This window comes from Abrus precatorius, unplaced genomic scaffold (genome assembly GCF_003935025.1).
Source record: "Abrus precatorius isolate BTA unplaced genomic scaffold, Abrus_2018 Scaffold6, whole genome shotgun sequence".
NCBI classification, from domain to species: Eukaryota; Viridiplantae; Streptophyta; class Magnoliopsida; order Fabales; family Fabaceae; genus Abrus; species Abrus precatorius.
Window position 1 is genome coordinate 1542192 of NW_020874406.1, and position 27695 is coordinate 1569886.

The 27695-nt window shown below is 31.2% G+C and overlaps 2 protein-coding genes across 2 annotated transcripts in view; both read right to left on the reverse strand.

Moving 5' to 3' along the window:
- LOC113869252 (isoleucine--tRNA ligase, cytoplasmic-like) overlaps nucleotides 1–17603 on the reverse strand; it is a 21709-nt gene extending 4106 nt beyond the window's left edge. The window contains exons 1-2 of the mRNA XM_027505493.1: nucleotides 16964–17603; nucleotides 16802–16867 (exon numbers count right to left, since the gene is read on the reverse strand). Of these exons, the coding sequence (XP_027361294.1) occupies nucleotides 16802–16867; nucleotides 16964–17497 (600 nt within the window). The 5' untranslated portion in view covers nucleotides 17498–17603. The remainder of the gene's footprint in view (nucleotides 1–16801; nucleotides 16868–16963) is intronic.
- A 1674-nt stretch (nucleotides 17604–19277) lies between these two features.
- LOC113869454 (30S ribosomal protein S9, mitochondrial) lies at nucleotides 19278–22513 on the reverse strand. The gene is made up of 4 exons (XM_027505777.1): nucleotides 21823–22513; nucleotides 21089–21529; nucleotides 19776–19856; nucleotides 19278–19566 (listed from the first exon to the last, which is right to left on the reverse strand). The coding sequence occupies exons 1-4, from the start codon at nucleotides 22319–22321 to the stop codon at nucleotides 19475–19477; spliced, it is 1113 nt and encodes a 370-aa protein (XP_027361578.1). The 5' UTR covers nucleotides 22322–22513; the 3' UTR covers nucleotides 19278–19474.
- Nucleotides 22514–27695: the final 5182 nt, after the last annotated feature.

The following is a 27695-nucleotide window of genomic DNA, read 5'->3' on the forward strand; positions in this document are numbered from 1 at the left end:
AAAAATTCTCAAAAATTACATATAAAATTGGGCTTAACTTATTAATCTCTTCATTTTGAAGTTCTGGTGACTGGAAAGGTGGTAATGGTATTCATCACCTTGTTCTGCTGGATGCCCTCTCCGAGGGCTAGACCAAGACTTGTTAACTCTTACCTTTCCAGATAATAATTTTTAAGTCATGACCAGTCACAATCTGTACTTCTCACGTAATTATGCTTGACGAACAAACCAGAAAAGCCACCATTCTTCCTGCTTTGATTAAGCAACTTCTAAGAGTTAAGCGTCGAGCCATCCCATGGAGGAAACTATGCCCGAGAAGAAAATAAGAGCATAAGGAGAAGGCAAAAGGATGGAATCTTGAAACCATGCGTTTGTAGCTACAAGTTATATCAAACCAGTTATGTTGAGAATATAGAGAACGCATGCACTTCTATTTATATGTTGATCAGAGGTAGTTTGGTCTACACATTCATTGGGTGAATACAATGTGATCAATGGCTCATAAATAAAAACCTCTCTTCTTAGCCAATAATATTTGTTCACCTCCTTAGACAAAGAAAGATTAGTTGGCTACGCAATAATACGCAATAATTTTAATCTTATTTAATTTTAATATTATATCTTATAAATTAAAATATTTAATATACTTATTATTTTTTATGAAATTATAATAAATTTATCTATTAATAAAATTTTTTAATAAATATCATTATTATATGTAAAGTATTGATGTTATTTTTATTCATATCTGAACTATATTAAGTTAAATTTAACTAATGTAAAAATATTAGAATTAAAAAATATTATTTAGGTGAGGGATTATCAATAAAAAAAAAAATTAATCTCAATTTTTTAGAGTTGAATTTAAATAATTCACAAATAAAAAAAAATTATAAAAAAAATACACAGGTATTATAATTTAAATTTATAAAATTTATAATAAATATTTTTTTTTAATAAATTTTATATTATTAATTTATTTATTTCTTTAACTCTAAAAGAGCTGAATGTTAACAAAACTTTATTAAGAAAAAAAAGACAAAGTATTTGTCTACACATTTACTTGGTTAACACACCATGTAATCAATATCATAAACAAAATCTTTTCTTCTTTAGCCAACCCATATTTAATATACCTCCTTGAGCAAAGAGAAATTAGTGGCTATTCAATTACAAAACTATTATTGCTGTTTTTTAAATTAGTCAAAATTATTGTATGATAATTATGGTACATTAAAATTAATATTAATTTTTAATCTTGTATTTTAAATTATGATCACTTATAAAATAAAATAAAATAATTATATTTATATTTTTATTTTTATAAATTATATAAATTGTGATATACTTAATAAAAAAATTTAAATTATCTCATTATTATGTAAAGGTATATTCTTATTTTCCTTTATAATCTTTGAGCTATGTTAAGTAAAGTTAACTAATGATAAATATTAATAAAAAACACTCTATTTAGTGAAAATTGTGTGTAATAAAAAAAAGATTTTTTTAACTCAGTTTTTAGAACTAAATTGAAGCATTCATAATAAAAAAAAATTTATAAAAAAACACCAATTATATTATTAAAGTTAAAAAAATATAATAATATATTTTTGTCTTAAATAAAATTTTTGATTATATTATTAATTATTTATCTTCAACTTAAAAAGTTTGAGATTAACAAAAGCTTACTAAAATAAAAAAGCACAAGAGTGTTGTCTACACATTCCATTGGTTGAAACAATGTGATCAATGTTTCATAAACAAACTTACGCCATATATTACCTCTCTCTCTTTAGTCAAAAGATTCAATTACTCCTTTGGACAAGAGAAAGTTAGCTGGCCTACTCAATACAAACATTTTCCTATTTTCTATAAATTAGTCAAAACTATTCATGGATAATTATAGTAATATTAAATTAATATAATTTAATCATAATATTTAAAAATATATCACTTATTGAAATAATATTATATAATAAATATTTATAATTTTATTTTTTTATGAAATATATAATATGATTTACTTAATAAAAATATTTAAATTTAATCTCAATTTTATGTAAAGTAATAGTTTATTTTACTTTTATATTAGCTATATTAAATAAAGTTTAACTAATATAAAATATAAAAATAAAAATGCTTATTTCAAGGAGATTTGTTATCAAAAGAAATTTTTTTTTAATTTCAGTTTTTAGAGCTGAGATTTAATATTTCAATAAATAAAAAAATTTAATAAAAAAAAAAATATATAATTATTGTATAAAGTTATATAAAAATTATAATATTTTTATAATAAATTTTACTATTCATTAATTATTTATTTTTCATCTAAAGAAGGTGAAATTATATAAAACTATAAAACAAATTAAAAGTTACAAAAGTGTTGTTTGCTGTGCATTCTATATTCTGCAAAGTGTGACTGAAAAAACCTGGAGAAGACACGATAAACTATGACAAAATTACATACATAGAAAGAGTTCCAAGCGATATAAAAACCAGTATGAAACATGTGCTCTCAAATAACATCGAAAGTTAAAGTGAATCTGAGCAAATTTCTAAATACACAAGTGAAGGTACAAAATTCTTGACGGAAAGAAGAAGTATTTTGAATAAGACACAAATATTTTCCGTTAAGTTAATCCTGCTACTACTATTGATTACCATTTCATCCTCCTAAAACTCAGAATAGTTGTGTTGACGAATGAGATATAAGAACGAAAGAACCAAAAAATTGCTTTCAAAATAAGTCTCTTCCGCCAAGTAAATAACCGCAATTGCTTTCACAGACCCCATTTCCTCCAAGACCCAAATATTATAATTCTTCTACCGATAATGAGAAACCAGCCCCAACATGTCAAACTTATTAAAAATACTATAACTAACTTCTAAAACATGAAAATAGTCCATCTACGTATATTGTCCTAGCGTTATCTACCAGTCACTTTATCAGCAGAATAAATAGAGCCTAAATGCAACAACACTTATTGTACCAGGTAATTTTGCATATTTATTATCAAGTTTTAATATCATTTAAACACACCTCTTCAAGGAATATGAAACAACCAATACAATACCCAATAATAAGTAGGGTATAAATTACCTACACTTATTGAAAAAAACATAAATACCTTTTTTATATAAGACTATTAATTACCTACAATTCCCATACTACACTACCATTTCTTTATTTTATAAAATCTATTTTTATGTACATATTTCAATATTCAATTAAATCTCAGCATACTAAAATAAACCTGAGAATTCAAAACCCAATTCATATTGCAAATATTACACAAAATCATCAACACTTACAAATAAGCATTTTTACAAAGCTAAATTTATATATTAGTTCCAACACTATTATTAAGTGATAAGACTCAAAAATATAATACAAAGAATAAAAAACATATAAAAAACAGATATAACACCTTCATTACACTACACAATCATTGAGACCAAGACTTTAAAACAAAGATTAATTTTTATTTAAGTAGATTCCCAAATTATATATTCATTATCACTAAAACAAATAAAACTTACATAAATACTTCATATCCATCTATTACTAAATTTATTTCAAGTATAAGTGATATACCTTTTTAAACAAACTAATAGAGATAATAAAAATTATAATATGCAATCTACACTAACATAACACAATTATAAATATATCAATGATTATTCTGAAGAACTAATTTATAGAAAATAGGACAAATAGTTTGTAATTGAAAAAGTAACCAAGACTTAATTTCTTACAATTTGTCCAAGGAGATAATTGAATATCTTTGTGACTAAAGAAGAGAAGGAATGATAGAGACGTTATGTATTGTTTCCAAAACTCATAATGAACACCCCTCTGAATTCAACAAAATATGGTCTCAAACCCAAATACGCATACGTCGCACGCACAAAAAACTATTTGTCGATTCTCCTCTCATTTTATATAGTAGTTTGTTTATCATCATCAACTTATATTAACAAGTTTCCGAAGCCATAAAATAATTAATTAATAATAAATTTTATTAGAAAACAATCAAATATGATTTACATAATAGTATTTACTCACAACACTTTAATTATACAATAATGAACTATAAGATAGTTTTTTTTATAAAATTTTTATGCACATATATAAGGAATGCTTAAATTTAGTTTCTAGAAAAACAACGAAGATTTAAAAAAATTACTACATTTTTATTACTTCAGGCAAAATTCTATCAAACCTAAATAGTCGGTTCTCTCCATTATTGTAATAATTTCAACATATAGTTAAAACTTCATTACTTAACAATAGCTCAAGACTATAAAAGGAAATAAATACATAGACCAATAGATTACCATATTACCTTATAAACAAAAATATGAGATAATTTTAAACTCTTTTTGACCACTACTAGAGTTATCAAAAAATATATATAACTCTATCAAAAGTACAAACAACATGGTACACTAACACATATACACACAATATGATCATATCTCTATTTATACTTAAATTAACGTGATCAATCTTCAACTTATTCTCAAATACAAGGATTAAAAACCAATTAACTATATTAAAATTTATAACTCCAGTACATAATCTATCAACTAAAATACTTATTGAAACTAATCTGCATCTAACAAACCAGAAAAAACATAGTTTGTATACAATAATAGCCAACTAATCTTCTCTCCACTTAGCTAAAAGAGACTGGTAATACAAATATGGCTCTGCTGAAAAAGAAGAAAGAATTTTGTTCTCACATCGTAGTAATCTGACCACAAATACAGTGTTGTCTAATCTTCCACATACAAGTAGTAGACCACTACTTTTGATCTACATTTTTTCTTAATAAAAAGCCTTCTGTTAACTTCAAGCTCGTATTTAGAGTTAAAAGACTAAATAACTTAATAACTAGCCACTAAAATCTCTTATCATAGGAAATAATAAAAATATTAACTCAATCAACTTTCTAATAACTTTAAACTATCAACACTACCTGTTGCATATTATATTTTATAAAACATTGTTTTTTATTGTAGATTATTTAAAATTCAACTCTTAACAAATATTGAAGACCATTAAAATTTAAATTTATTGACATAATCTCACCAAATTAATCGTAAAATTTTATTATATATTTACAACTTAGTGATATAAAATTTTAACTTACAATATATCATAGCTCTCACGCATAATGTAAACAAGTAAAAATACATCACAATAACCTTTAACCAATAAAACAATAATCGATAATAAATTCTTAAACAAAACATTTATATAAGTAGTCATTCAAAATTATACCATACTTACAAATTTCCATCAAAACCAAACACATCAATTAATAAATCATTTATATAACTTTAAATAAGATGACTAATATCTTTCTCCAACAAAATACAAGATTAAAATTAATTGCCAACAAAAACACCCGTAATTAATTGGACCCGTAGCCCAACCTAACAATTACTCCTAACCTATGTACAAAACTAAGGACGCGTGAACAAATAATTAACAGAAAAACCAAATCCATATATGCCGACTAAACGCACACGTACGAGATAAGTTTAGTAGTACATTATGATGCATCTGATCACATTGTATCACACAATAGAAGTGCTCGACAAACTACCCCTCTGAAATAAACAACTCATCACAAATAGAACGCAGCACAGCCCAGTTCTCTCTATTCACTATCCCCAAAATCAACCTGAGGATTGACACAACTAACTATTCGTACGAACTACCAAACATGGTGAACATATTATTTCCAATTCTTTCTGCACTATACTTCCTTACTTGCTCACTTAATAATTTCTTACGGGACATCACAGTTCCTCCATAAGGCGATGTGCCGAACCGCATTAAAACCTACATTAGACGCTTAGCTTAATCCAAGACGCAGAAGTAATGGTAGCTTTTCAGGTTAACGTCCAACACAATTACGATAGAAGAAGCCTTAACATGTGAGAACAAAATGGTCAAGGAACTAACAATAATATAATCTGGACAGTAAAGAAGCGTTAACAAAGTAACTTGAGTACTAAGACCCTCCGAAAAGGGGACACAGAACGACACAAAGTAAGAATGCCACCAAAAATACCGCAATTTACCACCGTTATTCCCATCACCAGACTTCAAAACCAGCCTAGCAAGATCCATATAACATATACAAGTATTAGCAAACCCCACAATTAATGCCAAATTGAACACATATTTATATAGATCAGCGCAAACATAATGACAGTTATATGTCAGAGAAATATAATATTACATGTTGAGAAGCAGCTCAGAGAGAATCCTGAAGCCCATAGACTTGAACTCGTCGGACCTATTCTGAAAAATGTATCTTAGCCAAGTCGCAATGCACCATTTAACAAAATTTTGAACTGTTAATCTAACAACATTAAGTATCTGCTGTATGTTTCATTCTTAGATTACAGATATATTTTTGGTACACAAAATGTAGACTTCACAAAAACACTAAAATTATAGAGATGAGAACAAAAAACAATAGCACGAACTACAAATTATAATCAAATAAGCACTTATAAACATAGTACGAACTAGCTGATGTAGTAATGGAATGCGAAAAACTAATTGCCAAATCGAATACACCTACAAAAAGTTCGATCGCTCACACATAAGGAGGCCTTAGTCGAAAATGTTTATAAAGACTACTTGCAAATCTATTTTAGTTGACTTAATTTCCAATCTGAAATGTGAAGGAAGAAAGCAAACATCCCTCATTCAAAGTTTGGCCCAAGGAACAGAAAAAAAAAAATTAAGATACACTAAAGAATAAAATAACCGATTAATAATAATCATTATGGGCAATTACTTGATTCATTTTTGATCCAGTCACCTCCACGCCATCCCTCATGATCTCCTTCTCGAGAACGACTCTGCTTAATTAGCATCACATTTATGATACAGAGTTGTACAAAATAATTTGTATAAACACTCAAAAAAGAAACACGAAGCAATATAATAATGAAGTAAGCAGTTATTTAAAATAATAACACATCGATATTTAAAAATCACAGGTAGCACTGACTAAAATAAAGACACTAGTCAAAAAACGAAACAAACTCAGCAAGAAATAATATATTATTTAAAACATAAAATTAATGAAATAGTACCATATTTCAAGAAAAAAAAAAATTTGGAATCCAAGCTTATTTATATAAATTCACACTAATTAAAATATATCGAATAATATATAATGTCATAGCAAACTCGAAACGCTAAAAAAACCCTATTCCTTTAATCATAACTTTCTTGTGTTGATCATTTTTTATCATGAAACAAAGTAAGTAAAAATCTCAATAATTTATAAAAAAAGATGTAGATACACTTTACTGATAATCACAATAGTTAGTTAATTTCTTAAAAACTAAAAGAAAATACTAACAGGAAGACAGGTGTAAGGAAAAGTAGTACGTGTTAACACAATTTTTTAACTAACTATTTAATTATAATTAAAAAAACACAACCATATTACTGACTTCCTCCTCAAAATACTCAACAAAAATTCAATCCTTAAAATGTATTAACAGGTAACAAAATATGGTAAATATTATATTTGCGATCTAGACACATCCGATCCTATCAGAACAAATTAGTAGCATAATTAAACCAGTACATTAAATAAATACAGTTGCTAGAAACCAGACAACACCCAATACAAATACCACATTGTGTTATCTTCCCAGATAACTTTATTAGCATTGAGGTTATTGTTTTATTTTCTCTATTTTTTTAATATGCACATATTTGATTATTTCAAATGAGAATATTAAAATTGATACACGAATGCTTGTCTACAAAATCTAAAAATGTTCTTCTACAATTTATTGAAATTAACCTATATATGAAAGAGATATCATCTCAAAAAATGAACGTTTAAGAATAACATCGAGTAAAAATATGACTGTTATGCCCATCATTTGAAAGAATAAGAGGACCAAAGTTTATGGACAACAAAAAAATCCCCATTCTTTCATTAACACTTTAAAATTTTACTCTAAAAAAAACCCAATTCTCTTCTTCTATAACTTTAAATCTAGTTCTAAAGAATAAATTAGTGATGTTCTTTAATAAAACCTCCATTTAGGAACTCTCCTGACCAAGAGATAATACACACCCGATTTTTAGTAAATATAAATAAATTTACTCTTACTTACTATAAAATAAGGAGATTTGAAACTGAAACTATTAGTCAACCTATGTACTACGATGTATCTATTTCTGTTGACAAACATATTAACAATTTATAATATATCTTTTAACTTATGTACCAATATTTCATACAAATTCAATGAAATAAAATAATATATTCTTAATAATTTATCACTTCCACATTTATTCATTAATAATTTGGCTAAGAAGTATAATAACATAACAGTTGAGGATCCCACTATCCTCAACTTCGTCTGATAAATAGTTAAGTACTACATTATCTTTATAAAAAATTATATTGATACTGTAAATACTTATTATAAAAATTTACAAAACCATTTAGTAACGTGAAAAAGAAAAAACGAGCGAGATAATAAATCAGTCACGCGAACCTATCCTTTTTACCAAGTAGCCCAAAGGAACATAATAGAATAAGTAATTGACAACTTTATGGCAACTGCAGAAAATTCAACACTCTCGGCGAAGCAAATAAGAGATGGACATAACAAATTGTACTTAATTCCAATATGTAGGCCAAAAACTAAACAATACACATCATTCATTCATCAAGTACAAAACATAAGCATCAGATATTCAAAATAAACAAATATAACAGTAAACCAACATAAAAAAAAATTATACAAAAATTAAACCATTAAAATAAAAGATCATACAGAAATCATTAAACTGAATTATTAACACATAAAGATTTAAGGACGAATAAAAGTAAAGATTGTCAAGAAAAAGGAACTGAGAATGAATGAAGATTAGAAGAGTAAAGTAAAAAAACATAACACACCAACAACCAGAATAACAAAAAAAATATTATAAAGAATGGTCCCGGTGAGGCGAGAAGAGAGAAACAGGCAACATAGAAGATTGCGCAGATATGACGGTGGAGTGTGACGTGAAATGAGACAAAATACTTAGACAAGAATAATAGAACAAAAGAAACAGCAAAAAGAGTTACCAGACATGAAAAAACGGAAGAGTTACACTATAATAAAACAAAAAGCTATGAAAATTGAATTATAAACATAACCTAAAGAAGCGTTGGAAAATCCATGAAAGTAAAACTAAAACAACCCAATATGGTTAGGCTGTCAGAGAAAAGAAAAAAAAAAATGTGAAAAACGAAAAGAAGCAACAAATTCAACGTGAATACTGCAACAATCTCTCGCATATAAAGTAAACTGCGTCAAAACAAAAATATTGTACAAAATAAATGACATGTTAATCTCACTCGCATCCGCACCACACAAATATTAATGCTAATTAATAATTTATAAATTTTTTCATAACTATTATATAACCAAATATTCTTAATTACTTAAAAACAAATGAACTACAATACATCTCAAAAATACCACTAAAAATACATGCTGTTTTATCAATTTCTAATCATGTTTAAAAAGATATGATTATCTATAGGAAGGACCTTATAAAAACCAACGAAAGAATTCCAAAACTATCGAATTTCTAAGAAAGACAAAATAATATAGTCCTAGATTGTAAAATGGCATAAACAATGTAGATTGAAGACCGTACGTATACTTTCCACGCCCAACCAAGCGATTTTGAACCCAACGAACAAGTACTCGATTTGTTGCTATAAGGTTACACACACCGCCATCATATCAAAATTTCAGAAACCATTTAATGAAGTAAATCGGAAAGAGCGAGACAACTATAAAAATAAGTCAACGATAATATATCACCTAATATATACAACATCAAAAAAAAACTGAATTATATAAACTCATAAATTAATAATATTTTGGCTGAATAAGGTGATAAATAGACAAAAAATGGACGAAGTCATTTCAATACTGGAAATAATGCAATGTGAATGCATTGTCTTCAAATACACACAGAGAGAGCAAGGGCACAAGTAGAAACCCTCTTCTGACATATAGGAACGATAGCATTGGCCTCAAGATGGGTTTGAAGCTAAGGTACCACACTTGCACAGCACCAGAAAAGCTGGAGAACACAGCAGAAATAGAAGAAGCGAAAGCTACCATATAACTCGGACGAGGAGTCTCCATTTTGAGAGAAGGAGGGAATTCTTAAGGTTCGAATGTGTTAGAGAAGAATTGGCATATGGGAGATGAGAAAGAAGCCCCTCCGGAGAGAGGACATATGGATCAGTATCTTGCCCCAACTTTGAGATAGCTAGAAAGACAAGCTCTTCTCATCCGCCAAGTGTTCCACATCAATCCACCACAGCTCACCAAGGCCAGGGCCGCCGAGCTCAATGTCCTCAATCAATACCCTTTCATCCCCTGGGTTTTCTGAATAGCTAAGCACCAACTCACAATTTCCCTCCCTTCCGCCACTGCAATTTGGCAGTCTCAACTACTGATGCTTCCTTTTTGCTCATAACTGCCCAATTACATACCACCAACAAGCGTGAGTACCTACTATCTCCACTTCTCCGGCAAAAATCGACCACGCACCGTAAATATAGTATGTCAGCTCTCCATCACAATAGCCTTATTAATAGAAAATAAACGAAACCCAAGTCCCCAGCTTACGCCATCCATCCAATCACTCACAAGCCAATATCTTACCCATACCTGATAGCCTTCAAAAAGAGCCGCATCAATGGGGACAGTTCGCACAAACCTCCCGAGGAAAAAAAACAAGCCAAAATTAATGTATATACTGAAAATTAAGGACACTTACCAGGAGCATGAGAAGGCACGAAAATCGCATTGAGCAACCATGTCGCAAAGTATACCCATATTATAACAGTACTTAAGAGTTGGACCCTAGAATTGCAAAAGGCCCCACCATAGCAGAGCACCGGCAGTCCAAGATCAGTGACTGGTGTTTGAAGGCCGATAACAAGAACTTCATCGGCACCCACCCCCAAACACAACAAAGTGCAAACTAAGCAATCGAAAGGCACCTCTCTAGGCGTTGGAACAGATATGACATATATACCTATTTGGCAGCGTGGTAGTACATTGACAACAAGTGAGCACAAGTGGAATGAGATCAGCACTCGGGCCTATACCACAATTGGTACTCTAGCGGAAGTTTAGTTCTCCTACATTAGGAGTGATAAGGACAAGCACTCCTCAACAAACACTCCATAGGCAATGAAGGTTCACGTGCCATCGACATCAGTGACTTCCTTGAAGACAAAGATCCAGGGAAACATCCCAAAAGAGCAAAAAGTGAATACGGGATGGAGTACCGAGGAGGCAAAGGTTACTGAGAATCAAACCCTCGGATTAGGACTTGCTCTCTTGACGATACTCACTGTGGGTGGAACTCAAAAGTCCATGGAAAGCACTCACCTAAAGGAAGCTAGCCACCAAACCCAGGATGAGGCGTTCACCGCAGATAGGCCAAGACAGTAGACACAAAGTGAATACATAATTGGAAAGTCAAAGTACCATTGGTGCCAAGTCTTTTTACCTAAGCTGCAGGATGTAATAGGAATAAGTGCCAAAGAAGGTGAAGCTGTCAACAGAATTTGATAAAAGAGGGCAATGAGGTGAAGCAGTGCTATATGATTAGGTACAACGGCAACCGTGGCCCCAACAGAGTAGCCCTGCATGAAGCATAAACGCTTTCAAGTTCTAAGGCACAGCAGCAGAAGCCGCGCTAGCCCCAGATGGTTCTCTTCTCATTGCAAAACATGCAAGCATTCTGTGGAATGAAGTAAGGAAGAGAAGCGATAGAGATTAGAAACAATCTTGTGGCAATGCTTCCCCTTCTCACGTCAAGCCAATCCCAATGGTCACCAAAAGAAAAATAACAAAATCAAATTCTTATTGGTCACCAAACAACAAAAATATGGATTAGAATTAAGATGTGACTAATTGTGTGGGTGACTCTTAAACATATGTTGCAATGCAGTGATTTAAAAATAATCCAACTATAGTGAGGTTGTGATTGTAATACTACCACAATTACCAACATTACATACAAGGACAGGGGGGTCTATTAAAATTCTTAGGTGGCCCTATTTGTTTTAGTACCAACAATCACACAGCGGTTTTTTAAATATTTCACTTTGGAATAAAAAATTCCAGATGCGATATTCAATATTTTTTAAAAATATATATTACAGATTAAAAATGAGATAGTTGTGCGTTATTATTTAGGAAGAAAAATTATTTATATAATAATCATGGATTGAAAATACAATATCGATTTTCTTTAACATTTCGTTCGATGTTATTTTTTTTCAAATCATTTATTTCAAAATTTAAACCAAACCAACCCTACGTGAACATTGTAATTGAAGTTCATATGCCTAATGGTCATGGACTTGCTTCCGTTACCACTTTTCTACTGAACGTTGGGCATGCTTTACGATATTTAAAATACTCGAACAAACAAAAGAAGAACTTAAAAATTGGTCCATGGAGAACCTTCGTGTACTGAATTTTCAGATATTGAGCATGATACTTGACTAGAGAAAAGGATTATCGCCAAAGCATCTTTTTTTTTTCCAGCACAGAAATATTAATATGAAAATAAAATATGATGATACGTTGCTACTTACCAAGCAGTTATATATCGGTTTACATATTTATTGAGAAAGCATTAAATATCATATATTATTATACATATTTAAATATTTTTCTTTAATATAAAATTAAATATTTTTAATAATGTGTGTCAATTTTTATAACGTAAATTATTAATAATCAAAAATGTGTGAATTATTAAGACAAAATTAATTTTAAATATAAAAAAAATACACAATTACTATTTCACCTAAGTATCTGTTCACTACTGCTACTTATAAATAGCATGTATACACGGTATAGCACATAGCACAATACAATTCGTGTAGGAAAAGAATAAGAGAAAAGTACGCGTTTGAATTAGAGATGTTTTAAACTTTATTATAGATAAATTTAATTTGAATTGAAAAAGAATTTAATATTGAGTGAATTTGTATAATATTAAATAATTATTATTAAATTAATTTTGACACATAATAACACTATTAAGACAATATTAATAAAAGTTACTTTACATTTAATTACTAAAAAGATAAAAGTTTCGTCTTTTGGGATAGATTATAAAAAGAATGTTTAAAAATTGAAATCTCTTCAAGAAGAACTAGTGTTAAATACAATTTTTTACAAGTTTCGGTTTTTTTTATCTTAATTTTCGCTTGTTACTTTTTCTCTTTTTTATTGTTTATCAAATAATTTACTTATTATTTATTTTCTTTTTAATTTTATTTCTATTTAATGGTTGCTGATAAAATTTATCTTAAAAACGTTAATAATTCAAGAAAAGAATGAGTAGGATTTCGATAAAAAAAAGAATATAGAAAGAAAGAGTGTGAGATATTGATTACTGAATTTAATGAAGACACACGTACCATGGAAAAAATGATATTTTGGGGCAGTGTGGTATCAAAATTGTCCAACTCGATTGTAGGGAGCAGAGTGGATGGAAAATCAATTCAAGCAACCGACTTCAAAGTTGAAAGTGGATCAAAATTGCAAATATAAGGACATGTTCAATGAACCTGGTAATGCAATGTAAGAATAATAAGGTAGCGCATATTAGAGGGCTTCCTTCATAAGTCGTAGTTAAATTACAGTTACAGAGAACAGAGATAGATAACATATTAGCATGGCGTTTTGGGTTTCGTGAACTGGACGAGAGGTCGGTTGAAGAGTACGTGAAGGGCATCCCTGCCCTGTCCTCAAAGTTGCGAGTGATAACGGATAACGTGATGACGGACCATGACTTAACGGTAAACGAGATCGGAAGATGGTAACCTCAACTTGTCTTCGTTGGTCGCCAACTCTGCGGGTTCCATCATATCATCAAACAGGTAAATCTGCATGTCTGTCACAAACTTGCTGATGCTGATGCTGATTAATGGTTGGGGAATTGTAGGCTCTGCCGTACATCGTTGCATAGGGGAAATCATGGCCACTGACGAAGGAGAGAGCATACTTTGAGGCGATGGCGTTGGAAGAGCAGGGTCGCTTAACCTCCATCAAAGTCCCGCAACTCTATCACTTTGCACCAAACCATGTCCTTGATCGCATGCGACTACCTGAGCCCCCCCCACATCATCCTCAGAAAAGGCCCTCATTGCTGCATTCAGTATCCACTCCTCGCCCACCACATGGCACATTCATGGCCAACACCCTTTTCTTTACTCTCTCTTGTTCCGCTCCACAGAACATCATAAACGGAAGGTTGTTTCTCGTTATTTATGTTTGTACTCCATACTCCATTCCATTGTCGTTGTGGCACGGTAATTCCCTTCGTTAATCATCACATTTACATTTGCAGTTGCCAAATTCTGCGGGAATGCAGCGTTATGCAGGCACACTGACAGGTTGTTTTCTCTGACCCTTATCAAATTTCTCAGTATAATCACTGGACTTCTCCTTACCTTGATCCTCATGCTGAGGCCCTTCGTTCATGACAATCTACTCAACTTGAAGTTGCTCACCTCAAAATCTAAGTACGTATTGCTATTAATTCCCGCTTTACTTATTTTCGTTCTAACAAGTAACAATTTTTTATTCTTGCAGGTTCTCGGAGAGGGCCCAGGCACTAATACACGGTGATCTACACACTAGTTCTGTCATGGTCACACCTGAATCAACTCAAGTGATTGATCCAGAATTTGCATTTTATGGACCAATGGGTTTTGACATTGGTGCATTCTTGGGTAACTTGATCTTGGCTTTCTTTGCTCAAGACGGACTCGCTCATCAAACTGATCATCGAAAAGTACCTCCTATTTTTTGCGATTGTTATTTTATGTTCTTTTTATTCAATGTTTTTTCTTGTCCACAAGATTTCCGTTTGAAAAGAAAACAAACAAAATTGATCGCAATTTGACTTCTATCAAACTCCAATTCTGTTCTGTATATAACTGGTGCCTTGTTATCCAATCCATCTATGTTATAATCAAGAGACAGAGTACTTGATGTGTGTTTTTAAGGTAACAAATTTATATCATGCGGATTTGTGGAATCACCAAAGAGAAAAACTTGGGGGAACGGAAACATATAGCATGTTTGATTTCTATTCTTAAAACAGTTTTTCTGTTTCTATTTTTAAAAATTCATTCTAACACAAACAGAAATCAAACATGCTTTTAATCTGCTATCAGTTTTTACTAGTATTATGCTGTTTATTGTATTGTTCTTTATGATGCACCATATTTCAAAAATCATGACGTATGAAACTGCATTCGTATTTGATACAGATACACATAAAATACACTTACACTTGTATTTCACGGTTATTTCGTTTGCTTGTTGATTTTGACCTTCCTAATACTTATATTATTTAACTATTAGTGTAAATTTTTTTTATATAATATTTTTTTTTATTTTTAAGAGTTTTTATTTTTAGAAGTTATTATTGAGTAAGATTTTGTCAAGAATTATAGTAAAATATTCAATATAACATACATTAAATATATTTTACTTCATACATGTTACCATACTCGTATCTTATATTTTTAAAATTTTGTCGTATTTACATGTATAGTTTTGTCTCGTCACTAGTAGCTTTGGAATGCGGGAAGGGTTACATAATGGGACTATGCGTTTAATTATGATTCTTATTAATCTATGGAGATTACTGATTGAAGGGGGGAAAAGAGTGATATATAACGATATTCTTTTGTCTGAAACCAAAAGAATACCATGTGACGCAGGCATATAAGGAGTGGATTCTTCAGACAATCGAAGACACTTGGAATCTTTTTTATCACAAATTCATTGCACTTTGGGACGAGCACAGAAATGGTGGGCGAGGCATATCTTCCAGCAATTTACAACAATCCTGAGGTTCAGCTTCTGGCACAGAAGAGATACATGACAGAGTTGTTTTCATGACACACTTGGATTTGCCGCTGCCAAAATGATAAGGTGACACTTTTCCTATCTGACACAATTTAACAAAAAAGCTGAAAACAAAATAAAACTATTAAGAGCCCATTTGACCTTCCAAATTATTTCAAAATTTTGAGCAAATGTAGACCTTGTTTTAGGTAGAGTTGATATGGATTCACTCTCAATTACTTTGTTTTGACAGGAGAATCGTTGGTGTGGTCCATGTTGAGGATTTTGATTCCATTACCGATGCTGTTAAACCGGCTTCCTGTGAACTGAAGCACTTAATTTGGCTAAGATGCTTCTCAAAGATAGACGAAAATTTGAAGCATTACTGAAATTGTTTCAGCAATGCAGCAGTTATAGTCTCCACAAGGATTTGCTTATTGACATTTCCATCGCGTACTGTAAATTTAATTTAGCTCTCCTGAAGTGTTTGGCAGTGTCACTGTCAACACTCAACATCATGCATGCATAGAGGTTTCTCTGTTCTTCTGTTGTCTAGTGACAGTAATTCTTATTACATTCCGTTTACTTATTCAAGATCCTCTCCTTTCTCTTTTCAAAAATCCCATCCCGAACCACCCCGAATCCATATGGCAAAATTTGAAAGAGGATTGTGAACTCCATCACTACAATAGTTGATTTTTCACCCCATTAATGTTTAGACTTTTATGGGTTGACATTAACGGAAAACCCACCAAAAGGTAAATTGATTGCAAGTAATCACCACCACAGCTATCAAACGAAACAGAAACCAAAAGAAAAGAGTGAAATGACTAGCCTTATAATTCTGACCAGCCTCAAAATTAGACAGCGGGGTTTTGCAGCCAGTGCTATACGGCATGACCTAGAATAGTAACAAAATGCAACTGTTCAAGCATCTAATGGAATCGATAAATCGAAATCGAGATGATTGAACAAATGAAGTGTAAGTAACCAATACCTTGAAACCTTTATAGACAAGGTTTTTGGAGTAAAGCTGAGCAAAGACCCACCAAACGGACTCCATGAAGTTAAGGTCCATAGTTTTGTAATCATTCTTGAAGTCGATCCAACGGCCCGTGCGAGTGATGACAGTCTCCCACTCAGTGACGTAGCGCGTGACGATGCTGCGACACTCCTCATTGTACTTATCGATTCCTAATTTGAGAACGTCCTCGCGCTTCTTAATGCCGAGCTTCTTGTCGATCTCGTTTTCGACGGGAAGGCCGTGGCAGTCCCAGCCGAAGCGGCGCGTGACGTGGTGGCCGGTCAAGGAGTGGTAGCGAGTGACGATGTCTTTGATGGTTCCGGCGAGGATGTGGCCGTAGTGAGGGAGGCCGGTGGCGAAGGGAGGGCCATCGTAGAAGATGTATTCAGGCTTGTCCTTCGTGAGTGCTAACTGAGTGTGGAATGCGTCGATTTGGGACCAAAATTCTAGAATCTTCTCCTCCTGCTTCGGGAACGTGAAGTCTTTCCCTTCGCAAACGTCTTCCATTATTCCCTTTCCCCTTCGATTTCCTTGCTTTCGACCAATGCAACTATCAACGGCCGCCAAGCACTGAGACTCAGCTTCTTCTACTCTTCCTCGCAGGAATCAGGGTTTTGCTTCAACGGTTAACAATAAATAAATAATTTATGTATTTTATATTTTTAATACGGTAACTCTCTTTGACCTTTAACAATGTAACAGTAACTTGTACATAAAATGAGGTTTAGAAGAAGCATTAAACATTGTGTGGATTTACAGGTGAAGTGAACATCATTTATCTCGAATAAAATGAAAATAAAATCGATTAAATAGGTTATGAGAAATTTTAGATTGAATAACAAATTAATTTTGACAAGTTTAAAAATAATAATCAAGAAAAATATTGCTTTGTTTTTGTCTCTTGTTACTTAATCATGCCTAATGTGGTTATGTGTATTTAATTGTAAATTTACTAAAATTTACAGTAAATTTACAAGGAATTATTTTATTCCTAATCTAATTGCTAAGGGATTTATTGGAAGAAATAAAAGGTGAGATATAGGTGAAATTTTAGAAATTCATTTTTATTTTATTTTTTTTGGTGAAAAGAGATTGAATTGTTTATGTAAAATGATAAGGATGGCTTTGCAAAAGTTCTTGTAATGCTTGTACAAGCATCTAAAGTTTGATTTCAGTAATAGGTTAAGGTCCGGATAAGCAGTGATGAATATGATAAGTAGTAGAAAACAAAAATAACATATGAGAGTGTTGATAACATTATGTTAGAAAATAATTATTAAAGATATAATTTAGATAAATTTTTCAATAAGTCTTTATAAGACTAAAAAAGATAGTAAAATGAATGAAAATAATTTATGTTTCTCTATTTTTTAGAAACTTTTTTATTTATTTTTTCTAAAACTTAAATAGTATAATTTACTTTTAATTTATACAAGAAAACTTAATTTTTATTTTTATATTATATTTCTTCCCCGACAAACACTTGTCTAAAAGTTTATAAAAACAAAATCATAATGAATAATGGAATTAGACTAATATTTTGTCATAAAATACTCCCAATCTTAAAAATTTTAAAACACCATTGCTAGGGCAACTTGCATCGGTTCCTTAAAGCAATATTTTATTATTATTTTCTAAGTTTCATTGTGATATACCAACTTTTTTATTCTAAGTAACTGAAGTCTATCAATATATTTTAAGCAACTAAAGCTTTATATATTTCTGTCTCCTCCCACCAAAAAATCCCCTCTCTTCTTCCCTCTTTTTTTCTTCCCGTCTATTGGTGGGGACAATGCCTTTATGACCATCTATGGTGTTTTTGTGCGTTAGATGATAATAGTTTTCAAAAGGGAAGTGAGAGCAATTCATTGTTGTGATGGTGGTGATGCCTTGATGGCTGTTTGCATATTTCTTGGATAGTGGTTTCAGGAGGCGAGTGAAGAAGGTATTTTTGATTAAGTAATATATATAATTTTATTTTATTTTTTACAATAAAATTGTGGAAATTTTGTTAAAATTAACTAAAGCAAATAAAACATACTTCCTCACTTTTTTTTTACATAACTACCAAACTTTAAAACCTATTTGAAAAAACAAACATTTTATGAAAACAAGTTATTTTCAACTTATTCTAATTTATCGTCAAATTTATAGTATAAGTAATTATTTTTAAAAATATTAAATAAATATTTAAATAAATTATATATCCACAACCACACACACCCTTAATAAAATATTCATTATGTAAAAGTTAAGATGAGAAAAAAGAAGGGCAATTAGGAGCTCTCTCTCTCCAAAGAGTGAATGAATCGTAACATATCAAAATCCGGCGTGAACAAAATTTTCTAAGGTATGAGTCATTGGAATTCAAACGTTGATTACACCGGAGGTGATGCAGTACAAGAAAAACGAATTTGAAGATGTTATTGAGGCATGCTAATATTCCATAAAAAAATGGCCATGCAGGGAAAGATGCTGGTAGTATTAACGCTTGACCCATTGGAAACTTTTTCTTGCTTTGGCTTTTCCTGGCTTTTTCCTTTCCACCACTCGTGGGTCCCTCGTCAAGAAACCAGCTGGTCAAGATTCAAGAAAAACTAGTTTAGCAAATTATCATGGCGCAGCACACAGACAACCAAGCCACGAGCAAACGATTAATTAGCATGAATCCCAACTTGGGAAGTTTGATATGAAAAATGATTTTCAAGAGTTTCATAATATGACGGGAAATAAAAAAAATGTAGCAAAGTAAATCAACAGAGAAAAAATGCAGAGAGGCTTATACCATTTCTAAGTGCAGGTCGCAAATCTGGTTCCCAGTTTTGCAAGGCCCTGCTAATCCCTAATCGTATAGCTCCAACTTGCCCTGTTGTCACAAAATACATTATAGTGATACAGATAATACAGATGGAAACTTGAACGATAGTTAAACAGTTGAACTTTGACAAATTACTCAGTTAACCATTCTGTCCAACTTCCATTATGCACACTTTAATCAGTGTATGATTGTTAGTGGAAGTTGAATAGAAGTGACTGTTGGGACTTGGGAGATGCATCGAAGTTCCAGAATTAATTGTCTAACTTCAATATTTGTTTGGATGAGAGGAAAGAAAATAGGTAAAAAAGAAAATACAGATAACAGTACATTTTCTTTTATTTGATTGAGAAGAGAAAAAAGGCGAGAAAAGTCAACTTAAAAAAACAATTCAAACTTTTTTTTTTCCTTCCCTAATTTTCTTTCATCATTCAGTCTGTGATCAGTGCAATGCCCAAAATTAAAGCTGGGTACATTTTGCACTAATTTAAGCCAGAACATAAAAGGAAATAAAAACATAATTTAATACGGTGGACTACTTTTCATATTAGCGAAGCATGAAGTCATGTAGCATATACAAAAGGAGAGCTGATTCAGTTCATAAGTATTTTCTTCTTTATATCTCGCATCAATACATATTTTTCCTAGCGAAATCAAAATTAAAGAAAGCTCATGATTTATAAATGATATTGTAATGGCCAATTCCAGCATGACTAGAATAGTACAGATTTGACTAAACAACTATACCTTTTTCGCATGGATCAAATGACACCATAATGTTCTGTTGTACATTTTTAGGACCAACTATTAACCTCTAACTCTTTCTTAGTGGCCTTGCCTCCAGATTTTCTTAGTATTCCTCTACCTCCAGAAATTGGTATATTCTCCATCTTATCTCCTCTACTTAATAGGACTTTTATAGGTTTTTTCCACATGCCCAAACCACCTAAGAGTCTAACACAAGCTTTTACCATCTTATCTACAAAAGCTGTTACACCAACATTTTCTCTTGTGCATTCATTCCTAATCCTATCTTGATGTTCTCTGCAATATCATACCATAACGTGCATGAAATATGCTTTGAGAGTGGTATACCCTAGAGGCCTAGACACGCAGAAAGACACCAGATGTCCTACAAACTCTAAAACCCAAACTAACTAGCATTTGCAAACTAAAGTAGACATTTTTCAGTTGAAAGATATAACATTATCATATAATGAAAAAATATAGATGTTAATCATGGAAATTCAAATATAGAAACATACGAAAATAATTAACCTCACCTGAAACACCACCTCCCTTCACAGTACAACTGACATCCCATAGCCCCAAAGTCTTTGTCTCAGAGAATGGTCGGAGGAGAGAAGCTCGATGATCAAGCATAGGGAAATAAACATCAAACTCTTTATCATTAACTACAAATTTACCATTACCAGGCTGAACCCAGACACGGGCTACACTGCATTTTCTTCTTCCTGTTCCATAAGCACGCCCTTTCTCATCAACTTGTTTCACTCTTGCTTTTGCAGCTTCCTCTTGCTTTAGACGCTCCATTTCTGCTCTGGTGGATCTTCTAATACTCTTCTCATAGCGCATGTCTTCAAGTACACTAAGAGGGGGTAACCCATCAACCCCTTCAAAGTCTTTCAATGCAATCAGACTGTCAAGCATTTCATCCGTGATTCCAGAAGCAGCAATCAGATCACCAAACGCGCGTTCTGGGCCTGCAGCAACACCAAGAAAATGACACCACTTACCTTGATAGAGATCCAAACTTCAAATAAAGAGAAACAACTACATTACAAAGTACATTACACACACACAAACATCCTGAATATACTCTAGGATTTGGAATTCACACCCACATATTAGAAAAATTTGAGCCAGTTCCCCTGGTCTCTGTCTATTACATGCTTAGGTTTAGCATTCATAATATAGAATCAAACACTGACACACGCAAGCAGATATATGACGATGTCAATTCAAACATTACGTGACTTTCTGGTAAACCCCTAACCTTTGAGAACGGCAGTGAGCGCTTGCTCTTCCTTCTGAAGCTTCTCCACATCCACTTTTGGTTTAATGTCCACAGCACTGAAGTCTCCTTCCTGCCTCACATCCTCATGAAAATCAAACACATCACCTTTCTCCTCCTCCTCCTTCAAGCTCCAAGGTGCGAAATCATCAAGACCCTTCTCTTGCAACCAAACCTGTTCCTCCTCTTTCTCCACTCTACCCCCAATGCCTTCCCCCTCCGCGTCGTTCATTCCGGCGAGGCTTCCACTCTCTTCCGCGAAGAAAGCATCAAACTTCTCTTCGCTCTCCCCAAAACCCTTCCATGCACGGGAAGAAAATGGGTCCTTGCCATCTCCGTTGTCGCTGCTGTTAGAGGAGAAGCGTTTCGGAACGACGGTGAAATAGGGATTGATGGGTGAAAGGGTGAAATTGGGTCGTTTCGGGGGAAGAGAGAGGAAGCGACGGAAATGAGAGGGTTTGGGAATTAATCGAGAAAGCATGGCGATGAACAAAGTGCGTGTGAATTTGAGTTATTGATTGAATCTATCATTCATTCATGCATTACGAGACATCGGAGTCGCCGGAGAGTTGACGACGGCAATCGGAGATTGAGATGAGTGAGAGTAGAATGCAGGGAGGGACTGTTAGCTACTGAAGTTAGGATTAGGTTTACAGAACCAGCAACCAGGGATCAAAACCGTCGTCGTTTAACAAAACCATTAGATTTTAGAACTTCTTTTTTAGTTCTGGAGATTTAAATTTAATTAACAATTAAAATGATTTTAATTGTATCACCATTTTTAAAATTTACATAAAAATTACTGATATTACAAATAATATATATACATATACAATTATTTACGTATAATATAAACAATTTAAGTAAAAAAAATCAATTAAGAATGAATATAGAATTAATTTGACAAATTTAAACTTAAGATTTGAAATGAAGTTAATTAAAATAACGTCTGTTATTCTATAAAATATTAAGTTAAAAGATATAACTTATAGCGTATTTTAACTAATACGTAAGATAATTTGTTCACGCTAATAGAATATTAAAATTAAACTCAGATTTCTTTTTCTAATATGTAAATATCAGTTTAAAATATGTGTGCATGCATTGCAACATAATGCAATATTTCTATAATGTTATGATTTATATTCAATAAAAGTAAATAATATAAAATAAATTTTTAATCACCGTTTTTTAAGCCTAATCATTGTTAGTATATGCTGAAATTACACATTATTTATGTATAAACAAAATACTACGTATATGTGTATGTAATTTTGAGAGAGAATGAAATTATTATATTAAAATATTATTAAATGATATTAACTATATAATAACTGATTAAATAATAATTTTACTATGTTTAATGTCTTTTATTAAAAGTAGAAATTAAATATGAAGGTGAAAATGTGATAATTATTTTATTTTATTTTTTACTTTAGATAAGATAAATTTATAAATTAAAATATATAAAATAAAGTCAAAATTCATAATGATGAGTATTTTTTAAGTCAATTATAGAAACGTGAAATATAATTCTATTTGTATAATCCTTGTTTCTATTGATTTTTATTTTACATTATAATTAACAAAATAAAAAATAAATTGTGTTTTAAATGAATTATTATTAATATTGAATAATAAAAATAATAATTATTCTAAAATAATTATAATTATGGAATAAGACATATTTATAATTTTATATAAATTCTTAAAATAAGCATAGAATATAAATTTGAAAAAATTAGTTTATGTATATATAAATCATATTTATTTTATTTTTGAATTGTAAAATGAATTGATAATTAGTTTTGTTTCTATTATATAGTTTATTACGTTTTTTTATTTTCTGATATAACTTCATTAACTTATATAAAGTTTCATAAGCTTTTGTAAATAGTGTAGTCTCTTTTTTATTTTATAAATATACTTTCCGATTCTTTAAGCTCTCTCTAATTTTTTTTTATTTTCTTTATTCTTTGTATTTCCCTTACAAGTCTGATACTTTTTATAGTATCAAAGCTTGATGTACTTATATCCAATAGCTTTGATTACTTAATTTTTAACCCTCTCTCAAATAATGGTACCAGTTTCCATAAAATTCAAAAATGAAAATTTCTTCACATGAAAAATGCAAGCAAATGGCACGATCTGATCTCACAAATTACAGAAATATCTTGATCAAGAATCGAAGGGAGGAATACCAATAAATACAAAGATGATGCAAATAAACTTATAGATACGATCATAGATGCATATGTCTCATGAGATCAACAAGATCAAATTATCTTTACATGGCTTCTAGCATCCATGTCACTAATTTGGAGCACCTTGCAGGTTTATTTCAAATCATAGACTTGTGCGAAGGTAACTCTGCTCAAAACACATCTTAAAAGTATCAAAAAGGCAAGTTCTCTGAATAATTATCTCATGTCCATAAAGAAAATTGTTAATACTTTGGCCTTTGTTAGCTCTCTTATTAACATTGATGAGCATATTTTCATCATCCTTGATGGTTTGCTAAGCAAATATAATCCCTTAGTTACATCGATAATTTGTCAAATTGATCCATACAATGTGACTAAGATCGAAACTCTCCTAGTCATTCTCAAAAATAGGTTAGAAAGACACAAGAAAGAAGAGCAAGATATCTTTACCATGCAGAATTTATAGGCTAGTCTTGCCATATGCAAAGAAAATTTGGCAAAAATCCATATGATAGGTTTCACGGTAGAGGAAACACCAATTTCAGAGGAGGAAATTTCAGAGGCCATGATAGAAGATTTGGAAGAAACAACAACAATGGAGACAAAAGTTATAGTAAACCACAATGTCAAGTCTGTGGCAAGATTGTCCACATAGCTCTCTCGTGTTATCATTGATACAATCCTCATTATCAGGACAATGCCACCTCCAATACTCAACCTATATATCCTAAAAGTCAAAACACTGCTATGGTTACAGAAAACTCTTGATTCACAGTCCAATATTTTCAACATATATGATAGTTTCTAAGACTCTTTATAAACCATCGTGGTACCTTAATACAGGTGCAACCAACCATGTTACACCAGATCCTTCAAACTTACAAAGTAAGGTACCATACAATGGTGACACAAAGATGAAAATGGCCAATAGTGAGTCTTCTTCCATAAGAAGCATAGGTAAATCTTACTTCTTCCCTCCTAATTCTGTCTCACCTCTTTTTTTGAACAAATTGTTGCATGTTCTTGCTATCACTAAGAATTTGCTTAGTGTTTCAAAATTTGCTAGGGACAACCATGTTTTCTTTGAGTTTTTCCCTTACAAGTGTTTTATCAAATCTTAGGAAACTAGCAAACCACTTCTCAAGAGCAAGCTAAGACATGGTCTTTATGCATTTGATTATATTTCTCTCACTGTTTTTTTCCTGTCCATTGATAAACAATGTTGAGTTTCTATAAAAACAACTAAGTTTTGCTAAGAATTTTGCAATATAGAGTTCAACCTAGGTCGATTCACAGAGACACATCTTTAGTTAAATTCAATTTTAGGTTTTTTTTTTTTTTTAAAGAATGAAAGTAAGGTTTTGGGATTTGAAAAATACAAATTAATTAAATTAAATTAAATTAAGAATAAATTAAATTTAATAAAAACAAATTAAAAAATATCAATTCACAGAATAATAAATGTGTGTAACTCCAATTATCGCAATATCTAAAGATTTTAATCCGAATTTGAATGCTTACTCAATTTAATTATTAATTCAATTGAATAACTCAATTGAAATAGATCACAGATTAAATTAAATTATCATTTAACCTAATCTGAATTAATTATCAAATTAGAATATCAATCGAATTCAAATTCTAACAACAGAAAAGTTCATCACGATTGCAATACACATATCTGAGGTTAGAGAATAAGAAAACAAACTCAGAGCAATTCTGCCCAGAACTCAAATTGGAATTATAGCGTTTGGATTCCACAGATTAAACGAGAAGTTTAGCCTTCCATCGAAGTACTTAACTCACGCGAGAATGAGAAAATTCGAGAGAAAGTAAAAAACAAGGATTCTTATTTCAGCCAATTCTCAAAAACTCAAAATGTCTAATCGCTCCCTAATTGAGAACCTTATTAGTCTATTTATAAGTTCTTATTAGGATAAATTAAGTGGCCAAAATTTGAGCCTCAATAATATCTAAAAGCCCAAATATAATTATTAAATAACAAGGGTCCAAATGAAATCCCGCAACAATATTTAGCAAATCTGTCTCAACTTCAAAAAATTATAAAAAATTGAAAACAACTTCAAATTCATAGATTCATAGGTACATTTTGAAGCCTTGGATGTGTAAAATTCAATACAACTTGAATAAGCCAAAAACGATATCTGTAGACAAAGTTATGGCAAAAAAAGTAGTCAGAGGTCAGAATAATAAAAAATACAAAATTAAAGCATTTATTTGTAACAAACCCAATTTATTCAAATAACTAGAAAATGATAAAAACTCTAATAACAAAGCATATTAAAAGTGTTTATAAATCAAAATAAAACTATAAATGTAAACCTAAAATATGTTACATCAAATTCTCCCACACTTAAGACTTTAAGAACCAAAAAGAAACTAAGTTGTGTACAAAGCTTATCAAGTTCAAATATCATGGCTAGAATGGAAATTAATCCTCACACTTCAAATTGACAAATGAACTTATCAAATCAATTGAATGAACCATAAGAGATGGAATCCTCACATGACATACTTTTTATCACTCAAGTGTATGTATAAGGTAAAGTGTATCACTCAAAATGCACAACATAAAGCATGATCAACCATAAGCTTGCCCATTACCTACTTTTCTACTAGAATTCACACATACACACAAAAATTAAGAGGACTTTACTAGGTTATAAAGGGGGTAGGGTGAATGTGAAAGAATTACAAAGGTAATAAAGTTAAAACCAAAGAAAATATAAGAACAATGGAGAAAGGATCCAAAGAAAATAAGCATGAAAGTAAATCCCCTAAATAAATATATAATGCAATACAATCTTAAAAATAATCCTCTATTACTTTTACTAGCTACCTAATGCTCTTTTTTCTTTTCATTGCTTGTTTTTTTTCTTTTTCTTCTTTATTTTATTTAGAAGCTTATTTTTCTTTTCTTTTCTTTTCTTGCACTTTCTAAGACAATCTTCCCCACACTTATTTCTATGATCATTCTCAAAACAATTGCAAAGTTCTTGTATCCTCTAAGGTTAGGTCATTTTATTGTTTTACACCTTTGACTTGAAATGAGTTAGGATCATAAGAAATAGGACAATTAGGCTCAAGGGGGCTCAAACAAAGGAAATAATGCAAGGTTGTCTTTTTTACTAGTAGTTTGCAAGAAAGAAATGATGTCTTTATCATGTTAATGAAAGCATATGGAAATATAGTCTAAAAAAGGCTTAAGGCAAGTTCTAGTGTCATATAACTCACACATTAAAAGAAAGTAAAATGATGTTGTCATCTATATCAATGGCTCAAAACCTCACAAGGTATATATTTTATCACAAATAATCCAACACACAAGATTTTTCAAAGTCTACCTATTAAATCGAAGAATGGTTCAATCAATCCATTAAAGCTATGAAATAATCACTTAATTAGACTATGTACACCAAAAACATAATACTCTTTCCTCACTTGAAATTAACATTATCCTCAATGGAAACACAATAAGCACAAAGTCAATCCAAACAATCCAATAAATGAGAGAGAGGTAAGAAAAACTCCCTATAAATCGGGGTTAGTGGCCAATCCAAAAGTGGCCTCCTCTTGTGCATGCTCCTGCAAGTCCTCATAAAAAACCTTGAGTCAATGACCATTATGTTT